Genomic DNA, 18,214 nt, shown 5'->3' on the forward strand with positions numbered 1-18,214 from the left:
TGACATTGGCAGGACACATCCACATTACCCACCTTTATCACCATTACTATGACCAGAAAAACTTTTTTTTAAGCTATCCTTACACTTTCTTTTCTTCTACACAAACTTTATAAATGGTTCAAATTTCATTTTGAAAAATCTATTACTTAAGTGGGTTTGTCCTGACTATATAGAATAATTTGAGGATAACTGACATCTTAACAATATTGAGGTTTCCCATCCAGGAACCTAGAATGTTCCTTCATTTATTCAACTGTTTTGCAGTTGTATGTAGAGGTTTGTGGTTTTCTTAATCAGCCTTTGCTTGTCTCTTGTTAGGTTTATTCCTAAGTGTTACAATTTTTGTTGTATATTTTTCTATTATAGTTTATAATTGGCTCGTGCTATTCTCTAAAAAGGCTATTGACTGGCCGGGCATGGTGGCTCATGCCTGTAATCCCAGCATGTTGGGAGGCTGAAGCAGGTGGATCACCTGAGGTATGGAGTTTGTGACCAGCCTGCCCTGCATGGTGAAACCCCATCTCTACTAAAAATATGAAAAATTAGCCTGGCATTGTTGTGGGCACCTGTAATCCCAGCTACTCAGGAGGCTGAGGCAGGAGAATTGCTTGAACCCAGGAGGCAGAGGTTGCGGTGAGCCAAGATCACGCCTCTGCACTCCAACCTGGGAGACAAGAGCGAAACTCCGTCTCAAAAAAAAAAAAAAAAAAAAAAAAAGCTGTATATTGATTCTGAATTGAGCTGCTTTAATGAGTTCTTTATAAGTTCTAATAGCATTAAGTTGGTTCTTTAGAAGCATTCATTTAAAGAAACATTATCAGCTGCAAAAATTACATTTTCGTGAATTCCCTTCTAATATTAACACTTTCTATTTGTTCTCCTTGTCTGACTCCATTGCCTAGAGTTACCAGCACAATGTGGGCTATCTCAGCGTGACTAACCTTAACACTTGTTACTAACTGTAAAGGGAACAATTCTAAAATTTTACTGTTCATGTATGCTTTCGATTTCTGGGAGCGGGAAGGGGAAGTCTTCATTAAGCTAAGGAGGTTTTCTTTTATTCTCTAGCTCTCTAAGACATATCATAAATGAGCTTTGAATTTAATCAACTTCTTTTCAGTTTGTTCAAGTGAATTATAATTCAATTCTTTAAATGAAAAGCGATCCTATTTTAGTCATGTAGAAGTTTAATGACCATATCCACTATTTCATGAATACAGCATAACCATGTGAAAGAGAACTCTGGCACCTTTCGAGTTGGTGTATGTTAATAATGTAGAACTAGAAATATTTTTTTGGAGCACATAAAAAAATCACATATTTATGCTATTGGTGATTTAACATGGATCCCTCACCTTGAAATCATCAGGAATGAGGAGTTTGGATGTTCGTAGAAAATTCAAGATATATCTGAACATCTGTCCATCTCTGTCAATGAAATAGTGCTGTTTGAGACTGTCCAAAACAATGGGCTCTGTACCATCAAAAAGTCTTCCGATTCTGTGATAGAAAAGAGGGAACAGTGAAGACAATTAGATCAATTGTTCGGCCACTGAGACTAAGAGGTGTCTTTTATCACTGTCAAAGGTAGCACTTTTGAAGACAGCAGTAGGGAAAAATCACGATTGTCTGCAAAGTGTTGGTCCCCGCTTGATAAATATCTCAGGATGAGACCATTCAAAATAGTCCTAGGCTTTGTCAAATAAATTCTTTTATTCACTGTCTTTCACCTGAAAAGAAAATGTTCCTGACGTGGTGATGATGGCTAAGTGCTGTCACTGTAATGGAAGGTCACATCTTTCCCCGTGTTACTTAAAACAAGCTTCTCTGCTACTTAAAAAATGTTATTGCTCCAAAGTGTCTTTGAAACAGATTCTACTAAAAAAGCAATTTTGTTTTTAAGAAATCGTTTTCTGAGTTTTTCCCACCCATGAATCCCAAACTTTCTAAAAATAAGGCAAAGCCTGTATGTTGACACCTACATTTAATGATAAAAAAAGAATAATTTAAAATACCACTCATCTAGGTGAATATGTTTTCCAATAACAATATACACTACAGTTTCTTAGGTCTCAGCAAAAAGCATTTTTAACAGCCAGGCATCATTACAAAAAAATATTTGGCCACCCCCAAAATATGACCTGTTCAGGAACATGAGTAACCATGCTTAAAAACAAGAATCCATAATATGCTTTTCCCAATTTTGGAATGAACATTTGTATGGTGTGCTGCAGTTAAAGTGTTTTGCATCCATCATCATTTATCCCATTAATAAAGGCTGAACCTATACACATTAGTATATGTTCAGTTAATAGAAGGTGGTCATATCTATACTGTGAAAACACAGAGGGCTGGCTAATGACATGCAAACATTCCATATCAGAGAATAGAATTTACACACTAGAAATCAGTTCCTGTACCAAAAGGTACATTTTACTTTCATTAACAGTGTGGGCAGGCAAATGGCTCCATTTTTTAACGAAAAGCTTTTGCTGATCTCCTAACAAATCTCTCTCTGATTTGGAATAACATCATTCTGTTGCTCTGAAGATGATTTTGAAATTATACATTTTCTAATCTTAGGTTGAAGTGGGGCAGGTGTAATGATAAATCAATAATTTCACCCCTCTTAAAATACAACAAACAAACAAGTGGGAAAGCTACTTTTCTCTCTCCCCCAAAAGAAAGGCATGTGAATTTTTGTTTCAACAAAAATCTTTTAAAGATAGTTTTAAAACTCATGTTTTAAAATCATTTTTAAAAACTCATGTTACCTTACTCTGAAGGCAGTAAGTGCAAAGAGGAAAGCAAGTACATATGGTAGGGTTATTTTCTAAAGTTCAACAAATATTTTTGAGCTAGCGTTTTATCCAACTTTCCATGAATTGCCCGTGATTATCTAGGGTGTGGATTACAACCTTTCTGGGATTCTTTCACTGCATGCCACCTAGTCATTCATTTCTCACTGACACATCAATCAAACAGTAGGCTTGAAACTAAACTATGCTTAGTCACTGACTTCTAGTGTTTCCAGGACAATTTGATACAGGATGAAAAAGAATGAGATTTGTTTGCCTATTATTAAAACATTTTACTCTTCACTCTTAATAACATGATAAATTTCCAGTTGACAGGGGAAGAAAAGGGAGCTATATTAAGTGCTTTCCAGATGCGTTGTACCATCCTTATACTTTATATATGTAACAACCCCATTATCTTCATTTTAAAGATGAAGAAATAGGCTTGAAAAGATGATTAACTTGCCCAACTAGTTAAGCAGCATTGGGGGATTTGTGCACAGTCTGGTCCTAAAGGGGCCTCCCTTACAACAATCGGAATGAAAAGAATTACCAATATTGAATGAAAGCTTATGGTCTAGAGTTTTATTTCTGCCATATATTTGGGGAGTGAGAATTTTACAATGAAGTCCAAGCACCTATGCCGAAATAAGTCAGTATCAGTGATCTTGTCACTTTAGTAAGAGAGGAAAAGTAGGTATTTTGTTCTTTTTAAAATCCTGTTTTTTAATTTTTAGATAAACTCTCATTTTCAGGTCTAGAGTTGGATGTACGCTTGCACAGAATGAGTGATTAATAAACCTATACGGAGTGAGCGTGTAAAGGAATCAGGACTGAGGAGTGTGGAATGAGAATGGGGTTTGGCTAGTTACTAGCTGTAATCTAGGTGAATCGACTTCTTTGTCTCCATTTCTTTTTAAAAATTAAGTCTCACTTTGTTTTATAAAATAACTTTAACTTTTTCTCAGGGTTGATGAGGAAATTCAGTGTGCTCATGGTGAGCTCAAAAAATGCACAGCAATAGAAAATATTCCAACCCAGCCAACAAAAATTTCTATAAAAGCGCTCTTAGAAGACTGCAAGTGCTAAGGCACAGGATTTAAGGAGAAAAAGGAACAATCCTGGAAGTGCATTGTTTATAGACCTTTCTAAAAATAGGAGAGAAGTGTCATTTAAATGGTTTTTAGGATGCAAAAACCAAGAATAAAAAACAACCTCGGGTGTGGATACAATGAAGCATCTTCACTTCCAACGTAGTTAAAATAGAAAAAAGCTGCAAAGAGCAGAGCAGGAAGGAGATGTGAAGCGGGCACTAGCAGAGCTGGCCCGCGAGTAACCTAGAAGCCGCCTGGCCGTCCGGGCGGGAGAGACAGTGGGGAGAACTGGACTCTTCAGGCGGCCTCCACCAAGGAGACGAAAAGCGGAGGAAGGCCTGGATTCCACCCAGCACAAGAGGAACCCTAGCCAGGGAGTTTTTCTCATGAGGGGGTCCAGTCAAAGGGCAGCAAGCAAGGCCCAGGCCCTGTCTCGGGCCCCCTTGCCTGGTGAAACCGCAGGCCCCCGCCAGGCCGTGGGAAGGAACGCTGGCGGCCAGCTCGGCCAGACCTGATGGAAGGGGCTGAAAAACGCGCGCTGCCAGGGCAGGAAAGGCTGCGTGGGCTCCGTGGGAACCGAGCAGGCAACGGTTGTGGAGAGAAAGGGGAAAGGGCTGGAAGAGAAGAGCGCTTGGGACGCAGAGGCACAGGCCTGGCGGAGGAGAAGAAAACGTTCCACATTGGAAGCAACAAACGTTAGGAGTAATAACAAGAAACGCAGGGCTGCTGATTTCTGCCAACTTTAAAAGGAGGAACGTTGGAGTTGTGAAAACACGGTGGAGGGGGCATGTGGTGCCAAGGGTCGTAAAATGGCGTCCCTGGGTGGTTTTTGAGATTGCAGGGCTGTGTTGTGGAAAAGTATTGTTTGGCTAAGCAAATAATGGGGAAAATCGGCACAGGCTGTATTTCTTGTGGACATGTGAATGGAGTTACAAATCAAACTGCACTGATTTGTAAACTCTGGTGCCTGAAAACTATGTGGAACTCATTACAGTTTACTAACCTTGGAGAACATTCCTGTTTTCCAACTAACCAAGACCAAGCTGGCTCCAGCCATACATCGGTATGGCTGGTTTTGGATTTTTTTTTTTTTTCACTCATTGAATCAAGTGGCAATGCTGAGAATGACTTTCTTCCACCAATTTCTTTTTGTTTTTTAAGAATGATCATTAGTATTTTAACTAACTTTTTTTTACTTTTTAAAACATTTTATTTTGAACAATTTCAAACTTATGCCAAAGCAGAGAAAATAATAGAATGAACCCCCATATGACCATCAACCAGCTTCAAAAGCTGTCAATTCCTGGTTAATTTTGTTTCAACTCTACCTCTGTGCCTCACTCTCCTTTCAACTGGTAATTCTGAGGTACATCTCAAACACTGTATTATTTTACTGTACATATTTCATAAACTAGTAAGATTAGAAAGTTCACTAAAAATATGTTCACTAAAAAAAGTTCATTAAAAACAACAGATACTGAATTCCACTGTTAATATTAGCTTTTTAATATTAGCATTCTGAGGCCGGGTGTGGTGGCTCATGCCTGTAATCCCAGCACTTTGGGAGGCCGAGGCAGGCAGATTCCAAGGTCAGGAGTTCAAGACGAGCCTGACCAACATGGTGAAACCCCGTCTCTCCTAAAAATACAAAAATTAGCCGGGTGTGGTGGCGCGCAACTGTAATCCCAGCTACTCTGGAGGCTGAGGCAGATAATTGCTTGAACCCGGGAGATGGAGGTTGCAGTGAGCCAAGATCGCATCACTGCGCTACAGCCTGAGCAACACAGCGAGACTTCGTCTTAAAAAAAAAAAAAAAAAAAAAAATAGTGCTCTGTTGATTACTCTTGTTTATAGAGCAAGTAATGCAAGACCTAATCTCTGAGGAAACCAAGCTTATTTGGTGGGAAGTGAGTCTGGTTTTCTCCACTCTCCCTGGCATTGTGTGCTGTCCATACTGTGCATTAAAGAATGGTCTTAAGTCAAAGAGAGTATGGGGCTAGGATCCTACATTTGGCTTAGTGTGAATCATTCATTAAGAATTTTTTTCTTGTGTATTCGTTCATTTTATCAACCTGATTTCTCTAATTTCCTGTGACTCAGGTTCTTAAGAATTTCTCTTTCTTTCTTTCTTTCTTTCTTTCTTTCTTTCTTTCTTTCTTTCTTTCTTTAAGAATTTCCTTTCCCTCCCTCCCTTCCTTCCTTTCTTTTCTCTCGTAATCATTCAGTTACTCATTCACTCTTTCCACCAGTATTAGTGGGGGCTCACTATGCCAGATACAGGGGATGCAGTAGTAAATCAGCCACAGTCCTTGCTTTTGTGGAATTTAAGTCGTCGGGGCTGGGAGTGCAGGTCAGGTGCAGTGTGATCAAGTGTGTCACTGGGTGTGTACAGTGGGCTCAGGAGGTGCACCTGGATCACCTAACTCAATCTGGGGTTGGTAGGGAAGAAACAGAAAGCTCATCGGAGACCTGAAGGAGAAGAAGTTGGCCAGGTACGGGGCGGGCGGTAAGGTTAGGTAAGCAGGGAGAAGGGTGGGGAAGATACAAAGGCTTGTAGCCAAACCCTGCCACGTGATTACTCTCTATTGGGGTGTAGTCAGGCTGGCTTAGAAAGGAGGCTGGAGCAGCAGAAGCCAGATCGTAAAAAGCCATGTGAGCCGGGTCAAGGAGTTTAGATTTGGTCTCAAGGGCAATGGGGACTGGTGTCAGGCTATGTTGTCAGGGACAGTAAGTAAAAGAGCACATTTAGGAGTGAGACAGAGTCAAGATGCCACATCTGAAATCACACTTTCTCACAGACACAGCTTCTGGCTTACCCAAATCCTGTCTGTTTTGCCTTGCTTTGACTACATCATTTGCATAATGCAGTGGTTCTTAACCCTGGCTACACAGTGGCATCACCTGGGCAACTCTGAAAAAATAATGATGCTGGCTCCCCACCCCCAGCTATTCTGATGTAATTGGTCGGGAATGAAGCCCAGGCATCTGTATTTCTTTAAAAAAAACTCTGTAAGTCTCAAATGAGTTGAGAACCAGTGTAAAGGAGGTTGAGCAGAGAGACGAAAGAGGAGGCAAGTAAATCTCAATTGAGACCCTGTCATTCTGAAGTGTCACAGCATACTTTCTTAAACTGTGAAGGATCTCCAGGACAACCAAGTTCAGCCTCTCATTTACAAATGGAGACGCCGAGTCCCAAATATATAACACTCAAGGATGCATGGCTAGATAGACACAGAGCTGGCTCCAGACCCCAGCATGCTGCCCCTGTGGTGATCGGCACAATAGTCAAGTTCAAGCCTACGGGGGACAATGGCTTTAAGCCAGTTACTACTCATTGAATAGCATTATGTGCCAAAGAGTGAACTGGCTGCTTTAAGGGTTTGTATCTCATTTAATCTTTACAATGAGGTCAAGGAAATCATTGGTAGACTGAGAAGATACCCTACACTGAACTGAACCAAACCAAACTGAAGCACCCCAAGACTTCTTAGGTTCCTTTCAAACTGCTGTTACAACCGTAAAGAGGCCTAACGAGGGATGGGAAAGAGGATTCCCAGGGAAATGGAAACCTCTGAGAAGAGTAGTATACGTGAGGCTCCATCTCCATTTACCTTGCAGCTCTTGTTCCATTATGTGCTGTGTCCCTACACTTAATCCTGAAAACTCTTACGGGATTTGTCGCTTTACAGCTAAGGAAGTTTAGCTTGAAGAGGCTGCCAGCTCTGCCGAAGCTGCCTTCTGGCTCCAGGCTCTATATACCCCACCCTTTCCATACTGCGCTGTCTAGGGCACCCCATGCCACCTCATGCACCAAGGCAGGTAACTCAACACCAGGCCCGGCTTTACCGAGAGGCCAGCAGGTTAATCCTTCCAACTCTCCCCTGCGGTCCATGCATGGTAATTACAGAGGGAGGGCTCATCTGCATTGCTGCAGGATGGAGCAACCCAGAGCAGGTGGCGGCATCCTGCTCAGGGGTGAGGCTGGGGAAAGAAGTGCAAAGGGAAGGGCATCGGTGGTTGGGCCCTTTTATCCATTTGGCTCTCCTTTGCCAAGAAATGCCTTTTTTTCTCTACGTCTAGGCTTCCAAGCCATGGGAAATATGGTTTGGATTTTAGGAAAAGATTTCATTTAGATTCTGGTCCAGATTTATTTTGCTGGCCAAAAGATTCAGAGGCTACTTACAAATGACATCTTTCGCATTTGTAGATATTTAATTACAAAAGTGATACCTGCTCATGTTGTCAACGGGAAAGGTATAGAGGGTGAAGAAGCAGCAAAACAGAAGAACAATCTGCTGCGAGCCCACCACTCAGCAGGGAATTACTTTTAAAAATCTGATTTAAAGAGTATTTTTCTTTCTTTTCTTTTTCATTTTTGTTTGAGAGTGAGTCTCGCTCTGTTACCCAGGCTGGAGTGCAGTGGCATGATCTCGGCTCACTGCAACCTCTGCCTCCCGGGTCAAAGTGATTCTCCTGCCTCAGCCTCCTGAGTAGCTGAGATTACAGGCACCTGCCACCACGCCCAGCTAATTTTTGTATTTTTAGTAGAGTTGGGGTTTCACCATGTTGGCCAGGCTGGTCTTGAACTCCTGACCTCAGGTGATCCACCCACCACAGCCTCCCAAAGTACTGGGATTACAGGCATGAGCCACCACGCCTGGCCTAATGAGTATATTTCTATTGAACCATTTTGTTTTTGGAAGCACTTGTAGCTTCATACATTTTTATGGCTACTAATTTGCATTCCCAACCAACTTTTTTTCCTAATGTCTGAAACCTAAGATAGATAAATCCAGGGTGGAGGCTGGGTGAAGGTGTGGAAGTTGTGTGCATGCACAATGGAGACTGTGTGTGTGTATGTGTGTGTGTGCACATAAGAGGCATGTGCAGAGCTGACACCACAGGTGCAACCTAAACTCAGGACAGCAGGAAGGGCAGGAGTCCTGGAAAGAGGAGATGGTGTTGCAAACAAAGGGTTCCTTTGCCTCCTTTCTGCTGAGATGAGAGAGGAACGAAACAAAGTGGGTGGAACGGAAGGAAATGCTAGGTTAATACATGAAACCTTTGGAAAAATAGGGGTTCAATATTGTATTCTCCCTGTGTTTGCAAATATTTTTAAATGTCCATAATAAAACGTTTTTCTGTTAGAAAAGGGAATGCGATGCTGGAGATAAATATAGTGTAAAAAATATCATTAGTCAATTAGTTGTTTCGGAAGTCTGCATTATCATAAACAGCATTTCATTCGTTGAAAGTATTATAACTGTTAAAAATTCCAGGAATAGCTCTTTAAGATTTCCAGACTCAAGAAATTTCATCTATATTTCATGAACACAGATAAAAATTAAGTCAGAGCTTGTTACAGAAATGGATAGAAGTAATTTAAGAGAAGGGGGAAATACCTTCTAAGTAAAAACAAACAAAACAAATTATATCTACTTATGAGGATATAATGTTTCTAGTACCTGTTCCCTGAGGTGGCATCATTTTCTTAAATGATACATAGAACTGAAGAAAGTAGGGGAGAAAGGAAAGGCAAGTTTGAAATACAAGAAAAAGTATGAGCGCAATAACAAGTCAGGAACTCGGCGTTTTGGAGAATCCATCACAGGGCCACTCAGGGGTAGCTGATTCTCCAGTAAGCTTATTAATCCTCCCCTGACTATGGTTAGAACATTTTTAAAAATTAGAGGGTTACATTGACTTTTTACTATGAAAAGAACTATTACAATGAAACTGAACTTTTTAAGAACTGACATAAGTAGACTTTTTGTTTCTTCATTTACTGAATGCCCACCATGTTCCTTGTGCTCTTTGGGGCCTTAAACTGGGCATGATATGGTCCCATTGGGTGTCATGGAAGGACAGAGGAGAGGGAACCAGCTGGCCTAGGCAGGCAGGGCAGGCCTCCTGCTGGAGGCAATGACTCTGCAGGGTTTGGAGTAAGGGGAAGTGCACAGGGGCTTGGAGAAGAGATTTTAGCCTGAGGGCTCAGCTGGAGAGAGGCCACGGAGGCAGGAAAGAACACGATGTGTGATGGGCGAAGTACAGACACAGCCAGTGAAGAGCATTTCTCTCAGTATTGACCAGAGCGGGGTAGGTAAGGGCACCATTATTCACAAGAGTTTTGGCACAGTCCTTCAGTCATGTCTTAGGAACTTCCTGGCATGTTCAGCTCCAAGACCCATGGACCTGGGTTTGAAACTTGCCTTGAGTTTTGATTTCTTCACCTGAGCAATGGGATAATACCTACCTCAAATAATTCTCATGAGGAATAAGTGGATATCTAATAAGCCCTACATCGAACTGAGTGTTCATCTGTGCAGGGCACACCATAGAGTCTTGACACCTCCATAAGGTAGGTACTGTTATCCTCGTTTTACAGGCAAGGGGATAACTAATCAACTAATCAACGGTGAGGCCAGAATTCACAACCAGGAGGCTGGACCACAGGGTCCAGCTGGGAGCCACATCCTCACTGTGGCCACTCTGCTGCTCAGTAAAGCACTGTGCATGGCCTTGGTAAATGCTGACAGATTTGCATCCTAGGGAGATGATGTGCTATGCCAAAACAGAGTTCAGACTGAACAGAAAATCCTGCATGCATCTTGAATTGAAAGAAAACTTTTAAGATCACCTGGGCCTGTTCTCTGTCTTGAGTGATTAAACATGATTTCTAGGGCAAACGGCTATTTGTCTAAGATCAGTCCAGGATCAGATCATCATAACCTCCCTGGGAAGCCCAATTTAGTATTTTTTCAGCTAGAACAGTTTCTGTTTAGGTTTTCCCTTGCTTTTTATTTGGGCAGGCGAGCACGAACATATGCACAGAGCCTGGCCCCACAGCCCACGCCCACCCTCCTCCCAACACTGTTCTATATTTGGAGGTATTTCTGATACACTCTTTAGGCTCTTCTCTTAATTTAAAACTTCATAATTTGTTTTCCATTTCACAATAATAATTACTATTCAGAGGAAAAAATGTTAAAATAGCCAACACGTATTAAGCGTATCAAGTACTCCACTAAAAACTTTATGGATTATCTAATTTAACCTTTTTTTTTTTGCCCAGGCTGGAGTGCAGTGGCATGATCTCGGCTCACTGCAACCTCCACCTCCTGGATTCAAGTGATTCTCCTGCTTCAGCCTCCTGAGTACCTGAGATTATAGGTGTGCACCACCATGGCCAGCTAATTTTTGTATTTTAGTAGAGACGGGGTTTCACCATGTTGGCCCCCATGTCTTGAACTCCTGACCTCAAGCGATCTGCCCCACTTGGCCTCCCAAAGTGTTGGGATTACAGGTGTGAGCCACCGCACCCGGCCCTGATTTAATCTTATTGCAGCTCTATAAAGTATTTTGATTTTCCTGATGGAGAAACTGAGTTACAGAGCCATCGAGTAACTTGCCAAGGGTTTCTGAGCTACATAGTCTATTGTCCCTGAAGAGTGAGGGCCAGCCCATGCTCGAAGCTGTCCCCGACTCACAGTGTCCATCTGTCCCAGAAGTCCCATCTCCTTTCCTGCTCTGGTACCTCCTGCCAATCCTTCTTCATCTTGCAGTTGTGCTCTTTGTTATAGAACAAACTCTTTTGTATGTGTTCCCAATGAACTTAACCTGTGTTGGAAGGACTGTTCCTATTCCTGGATTTCTCAGTATTAGCAACCCTAACTACTGGACTGGGGTCTTCCTGTGTGAAGAAACATTCTTGATTCTTCATCTATGGTGTCAATAGCTCTAACAAATGGAACAGACTCTGGGCCCAGCCCTGTGTGACTGCTGCTCTCCAGGTGGCCCCATCTCTCCCTATTTTTTGATTATTTCCCTTGGTGTTTTACTGTTCCAGACTGTTGGAATTAACTTACATGTCACTGCGGTCACTTCATATAAAAACGTCAGATTAATTATATGACACTATGAGAGGAGTATGGCCAAGCCAGCTATGTGTATTTTCAATTTTACAATTTTTCCCACTTGCAATCATGCCAGCAAAAGAACAGCCTACAATGAAAGTATTTAAACCTTTTGCTTTTCACCTATACGTGAAAAACCAGAGGCTTAACACAGTGCTTAATTCAGAAAAAGAGAACTAGAAAATAGATGTAATTTACTTACAGACTAGGTAAATACTTTTTGGACACCTAACAGAAGATATTTGGAAGCAAATAACTGAATCTACCCTGATTCCTTCACACCCCCACTTTATCCCTCCATACTCAGACACACACACACACACACACACACACACACACACACACACACACACAACTTCATTGATGGTATCAGTCAACAGAATATCTCTTCAAATATTTCCAGTATTGAAAGGTGGTTGGATGAATGAAAAGGAATGAATTATTCTGCCGCTTACGATGTTAGAGTGACTAGGAAGCTTAAAAACACATTTAGAAGCTAAGCCTTACAATGACCAAGTCAAAGGCCGGAGACAGCCTCAGGACGGTGAGCTGTATCTCTTGAAAAGGAGGACAGAAAGCGGACAATTGGACAAGAATCCTAACATACAACTTCAAAAGTATATAGACATTTTAAGGAATCTATACCCCACATTTTAAGAAGGTCTAATTGCTTCTTCAAACCACAGTGGACGATGTGCCTGGTTGGCTTTATGCTCTGAGAAGCTTTTAAGGTTTCTAATTTATGTCGCAAGCTTATTTAAACAGTCACCAAATCAAAATGACATGTGAAAAATATTAACTTTATATCAGCTCATGATTCAAAGACAACACTTGTGGGTGTGTGCAGTTGGGAAATACCCAAGAAGGCGCTGACAGCATTCTGCCCTTTGGGTGCGCTGTGGCCAACAATGCGCGGTCTGTAGGTGTGTGTCTTGTGCAACCGTCTACGCCCTTCTGGGCTTAGTCGTGGTTTATCATAGTTCAAAAATTTACCCAGAGGCCCCAAGCCAGTCCATAGCCATGCTAGGTGATAGGAATATCTATCAATATTTCTCCCTACCCCTCTAACAAAGAACAGAACCAAGCCCTAACCTGAAAATCATTTAAAGAAATAAAAGTTTCCCAGCTAACAAGGATTCCTCATTTTTTTCCTCTTCCTTTTAAGATGATCACATATAGACACTGACAAGTTTTAGTAGTAGTTTGATGTCTTCACTTCCCATAACTTGTTGTTTCCACTAGCTTTTCATTCAGAAGGCCTGGGTGAGAAGAAAATACTTTTCTCATTTAAAAATCTGCAGAAAGAATTATCAGTGGGTTCCTCCAGAGCCTGACACCTGGTGTACTTGGAAATACAAACCATCTCTTGCCTGTTCAGCTTTTCTAATCGTTAGAGACATCGAGCTAGGGTGAAGAATGGAACTTCATTTTTTTTAACCTGGTTTCCTAGGTTTTTTCTTAGTTGTTACAACAACCTTTATTCCTGTCCATTTTCTCTGAATTCCACCCTTAATGCCATTTTGTTCCTTCTGCAATGTATCATCAAAATGATGATGTTTTAATAAAGTACCTTCTTTAGGCCCCTAAGATTACAGATCTGTGGGATATACTTAAAAGAGCATTCTTATTTTTTTTTTCTTTTATATTGACTGTTTGTGTTGCTTTCAGACTAGAAGAGTTTTCCGTTTTTAGCTAAGTTCTAAAGCCCTCAGGACTTTTTAGCTTTTTTTGAAAATCATTTTTTGGCGGGGTCGGAGGGGCCTCACCAAGTTTAATGAGGCTGGGTGGGAGTTCTGGAACACACCCAGCTCCGATCACAGCAACAAGTTCGGGCGAGCTCAAATTCACCCTTCAGCTACGAAGCCCTCGCAGCCTGGCAAGGTTTGCCGCTGTTTGAAAGTGGTGGTTAGCTGTTATGTACGGCTGTAATTTATCTTCTGAATATGGAGAACACAATAAGAAAAGTTGCATAAGAATAAAAATAATCATTACCACCAGAAAAGATAAACAGCAATGTTATTAGTAAGCAAACTGACACTCAGCATTTGATATTCGGTAGCAGCAGGAAGCCATTATCCAGCGACACTGTCTTTTCCACTGATACCACGTCTTGAATAGATTCAGACAGTCGGGCAAATAGCTGATACGATTGTGGCACTGAAACATGATTTTTAAAAAACATTTTCATTTGCAAATGTCACTGCCATCAGATTGGAGCTCCCAGGTGCCTACTTTTGAAAGATGAATGCATGAAAAACACACATCTTGTAAGATTACACCGGACTCTCATCCCCTGCCCGGACCAGGACCATCCTGGGTACCTTTGAAAGGCCAGCACGGAAAACATTCTGCACCCACACAGCTGGCTGCTTTGGGGACAAGCTGTCACCACTTCCTATCTCCAGGCAGCTTGAGAGTAATCTTTCAGAAGCCAAATGTTGGTAATTCATTGAACTGAGGCTATAAATCCTGCGTTTTTAGTAAAAAGAAATGGTATTTTTATAGGCGATTTCTATAATAATAATAGACTGAACTGTCTGGTAGACGTTGTGGCCCAGACTCTTCTCCTAACATAGCTCATGTTTCAGTGGAGGGCATTTATGTGGCAGTTTTGTGGACCCATGAGGTATCTTTCAGAGGGACTTTCTGATACTACTCATAGGAAGTGTGGGTTATTTATTTATTTCAGAAATAGTGTTTTCCAGTGTTTCCCAGACTGGTCTTGAACTTCCGGCTTCAAGCAATCCTGCCTGGCTTCCCAAAGTGTAGGGATTACAGGCCACTGTGCCTGGCCTGTTTTTATTTTTTATTTTTTTTAATCCTGAATATTTAAATGAAAATTATAACATCATGGTTTTGGGGTGTGAATAAATGCTTCTTTTTGGGAGTTTGGGGTAAAGGTTATTTTCCGCATTGGCCTAATAAAAAACATTTCCCCAGCTTGAGAATAACTTGTACGGGATTTTCTTCCAGCCTAGCATACATATAGCGTAGATATCCTTGAAAGGAGATGTGTGAGATTCGTGGGCTGGGCTGTATGAAATAACATCTAAAATATTAAACCCCTTTGAATGGAACTGTTCTCAAGACACAGTAAAGTGGAGCATATTTGTCACATGTTAATGTTGTAAGAGATTATCTGAATCTTCTATGAAATGCCTATGAATTTTTCAAATGAGTAATTCGATCACATGGTTTATTATTATAAAAGTTCTTTCTGGTATGATGAGGGTAAACTCGAAACACGATGAAAAAAACACAGCAAAAATGCCTGGGGTGTTGCTCAATGATATTATTCATGACTGATCAAAAACGAGTACAGTCAGTATTATTGTCCCAAGCGACGTGGATCGTGCCAGAGTCAATAGGAAAGGCCTCACTCTGCCAGTGAGTCTCCTGCCACATCACCATGGTGCCCACGGTACTGCACGGTGATGCGTTTACATGTCATCACCTTTCTCTGAAGCTCAAGTGCTCCAACTTGGAGAGGCATGTGGATTGCGGGAAAACTTATTAAAACTAAAGATTTCCCTCACAACCTGGGAGACATAGATTAAGTAAACAGCAGGTGGAAACTCAGGAATCTGCATCATCTGAAGTACCCTGAGATGACCCTGATACAGGCGGATTAGGGAAAAGCTATCAGTTGGAGGAAAGCATTCTGAAGGCAGAGGTCACTCTTTTGTTAATCTGGTCCACTGCTCTTCCCCTCCAGGATAGTGAGACCAGAAAAATCCTTTCTGGTTTGTGCCTTGAATTAAAAACGATGTAAATCTTTGCTACCCACATTAAACTAGGCCAGGCAGGTCCTAAGGCTACTCTAGCACCTAAGACTCAAAATGTTTGACTTTCACGCTGCAGCTGCCCTGGGGTGGCTGAGTTGCTCCAGGACATAAAGGGAGATACTAAGCAAAATTCATTCACATTCAACAAATATTTATCAAGCATTTGCTCTATGCCAGGCACCAAAGACTACTGGTGGATCTATTATCTGTTTTAAAACCTAGGGCATAGGTTTGGAGGTCTTTTTTTTTTTTTTTTCCCCAGGTAGAGTCTTGCTGTGTCAAGATCTGGAGTACAGTGGCGTGATCTCAGCTGACTGCAATCTCCGCGTCCCAGGCTCAAGTGATTCTTATGCCTGAGCCTCCCGAGTAGCTGGGACAACAGGTGCATGCCACCACGCCCAGCTAATTTTTGTATTTTTAGTAGAGACAGGATTTCACCAGGTTGCCCATGATGGTCTCAAACTCCTGAGCTCAAGTGATCTGCCCACCTCAGCCTCCCAAAGTGCTGGGATTACAGGCGTGAGTCACCGCACCTGGCCCAGAGGGCATATTTTTACAATAAAAATTTAAACAAAGTTTCCTGGATTGGTGTGTGAGTGTGTGCATGCATGCATATGCGTGTTCCGTGTAGGAGTGTGAACCTTGAGTGTTGCACTGGTTGATGCATTGGTGGGGTGTTCTACTGTTCCATCAGCAACAAGAAAGGAGGGCACAGCAGGAGGGTGGTGACTAACACAGCCACGGGTCTCAATCCTCCCAGCCTGGGGAGTGGCCCTCAATATCCCAGGGTTGTCAAGTGCACCATTCTTTCTGGTAGGCCCACCGTGCAAGGATTGAAGCTGGTCACTGACTGTTGCTAACAACTTTCTCTTCATAGGTACAAACAACAAGCCATCAGACAAGTGGCAAGGTCACTGGTTCAAAGTCAACTTTGTCCCTGGCTGCAGGCAGACCCGTATACTGGACATGTGGGCCTGAAAGAAAAGGACTTCAGAAACCCACAGGCAAATAAGAACAAGACCCACTTATCCCATTGCCCAGTCCAAGGCAGTCCTTTCCAAACTGTTCCAAGTCATGACACACACAGAAAATGATGGTGCCGTATTTGTATGACACTAGGGTAGCAAGAATTTTGTTCACGGCAGGAAGTGACTGGCTTGGAGCTCTGGCTTCCTTGGGGGCTGAAGGGCTCCACAAGGGTAACCCATGTCCCAGCACCAACGGAGATGCCCTTGGCTAGGGAATAAGGTAAAGGCTGCCTTGAAAAGAAAGTGGCTTGAAATATCGTAGACAACTTGACCTTTTGTCTAAAAACCACTCTGAGAACACAGTTCCAAAAGGGGTGTGTTGGATTACACAGTTGAACATGGGAAACATTAAAAAATCCTGTGCCCAGTACCTGCCCCAGACCAATACAATTGGGATCCAAAGAGCCCACTTGGGCTGGGCACGGTAGCTGATGCCTATAACCCTGGCACTTTGGGAAGCCAAGGAAGGAGGATCACTTGAGCCAGGAGTTTGAGACCAGCCTAGGCAACAAAGTGAGACCTTGTCTCTACAAAAACATAAAAAATTAGCCAGGCGTGGTGACGTGCACCTGTAGTCCCAGTTACTCGAGAGGCTAAGATAGGAGGATTGCTTGAATGCGGGAGGTTTATGCTGCAGTGAACTGTGATTGCACCACTGTACTCCAGCCGGGGCAATAGAGTGAAAAAAAAAAAAAAAAATTGGAATCTTTGAGGGGTAGAGGCAGGCAAGTTTCTCTTCTTGTTGTTGAGTCCCAGTTGATTCTAACCTTCCCCTAAGTTTGAGAACCATCGTTATCAGGCTGGGAGCCCTGGCTCATGCCTATAATCCCAGAACTTTGGGAGGCTAAGGATGGTGGATTGCTTGAGCCCAGGGGTTTAAGACCAGCCTGGGCAACATGGTGAAACCCCATCCCTATAAAAAATTAAAAATTAACCAGACATGGTGGTGTGTGCCTGTAGTCCCAGCTACTCGGTGGGAGGAAGGCTGAGGCCTGGGAGGTAGGATCATGCCACTGCACTGCAGGCTGAGTGACAGAACAAGACACTGTCTCAAAAAATAAATATAAATAAATAAATAAAACCATTGTTATCAAAGAGGAGGAAACAATAAGCATCGTGGCGTCAGAGTGGGAGCTGGAGGCCTGGCTCTTACCCCATTTCCCAAAGAAGACTGACTGTTAAGGTGAAGCCACTTAACCTCTCAGAGTTTCAGGGCTCTTCTCTGTAGGGATAGAGGGATAAATACAGTCCCTACCTATAAGGTTATACATGAAAATATATGCAATGAAACCAGCCCAGCCTTTACATTTAACTTTATAATTTGAATAACGTTACTCAATTATTTTCCCTTCACTCTTTGGAGGATCTGGCCTCTGAATACAATATTTTACCCAATCATTAATTTATATATTGAACAAACTTTTGAATGTTCACCTGTGGCTAGGATGCTACCAGGTCCCAAAGATACAGGATGAAAAATAAGTGAGAAAGGGCTTTCCAGGGAGAGGGTTTCTGTCTATGATGAGACTAAGTTTTGGGTAAGTGAGAAGTTACTGGAAGTTGAGCATATGATCCGGAGTCCCGCCCTAAGTTATT

The 18,214-nt window shown here is 42.2% G+C and overlaps 1 protein-coding gene across 4 annotated transcripts in view; it reads right to left on the reverse strand.

Annotated features, from left to right (window-relative positions):
• Positions 1 to 18,214, reverse strand: part of KCTD1 (potassium channel tetramerization domain containing 1) — a 199,906-nt gene that overhangs the window by 19,544 nt on the left and 162,148 nt on the right. For all 4 annotated transcript variants that reach the window (XM_030926134.1, XM_030926133.1, XM_030926135.1 and 1 more), the window contains exon 3: positions 1,356 to 1,500. In XM_030926134.1, coding sequence (XP_030781994.1) covers positions 1,356 to 1,500 — 145 coding nt within the window. The remainder of the gene's footprint in view (positions 1 to 1,355; positions 1,501 to 18,214) is intronic.

The sequence above is a fragment of the Rhinopithecus roxellana genome, chromosome 21 (assembly GCF_007565055.1).
Source record: "Rhinopithecus roxellana isolate Shanxi Qingling chromosome 21, ASM756505v1, whole genome shotgun sequence".
In the NCBI taxonomy this organism is placed as follows: domain Eukaryota; kingdom Metazoa; phylum Chordata; class Mammalia; order Primates; family Cercopithecidae; genus Rhinopithecus; species Rhinopithecus roxellana.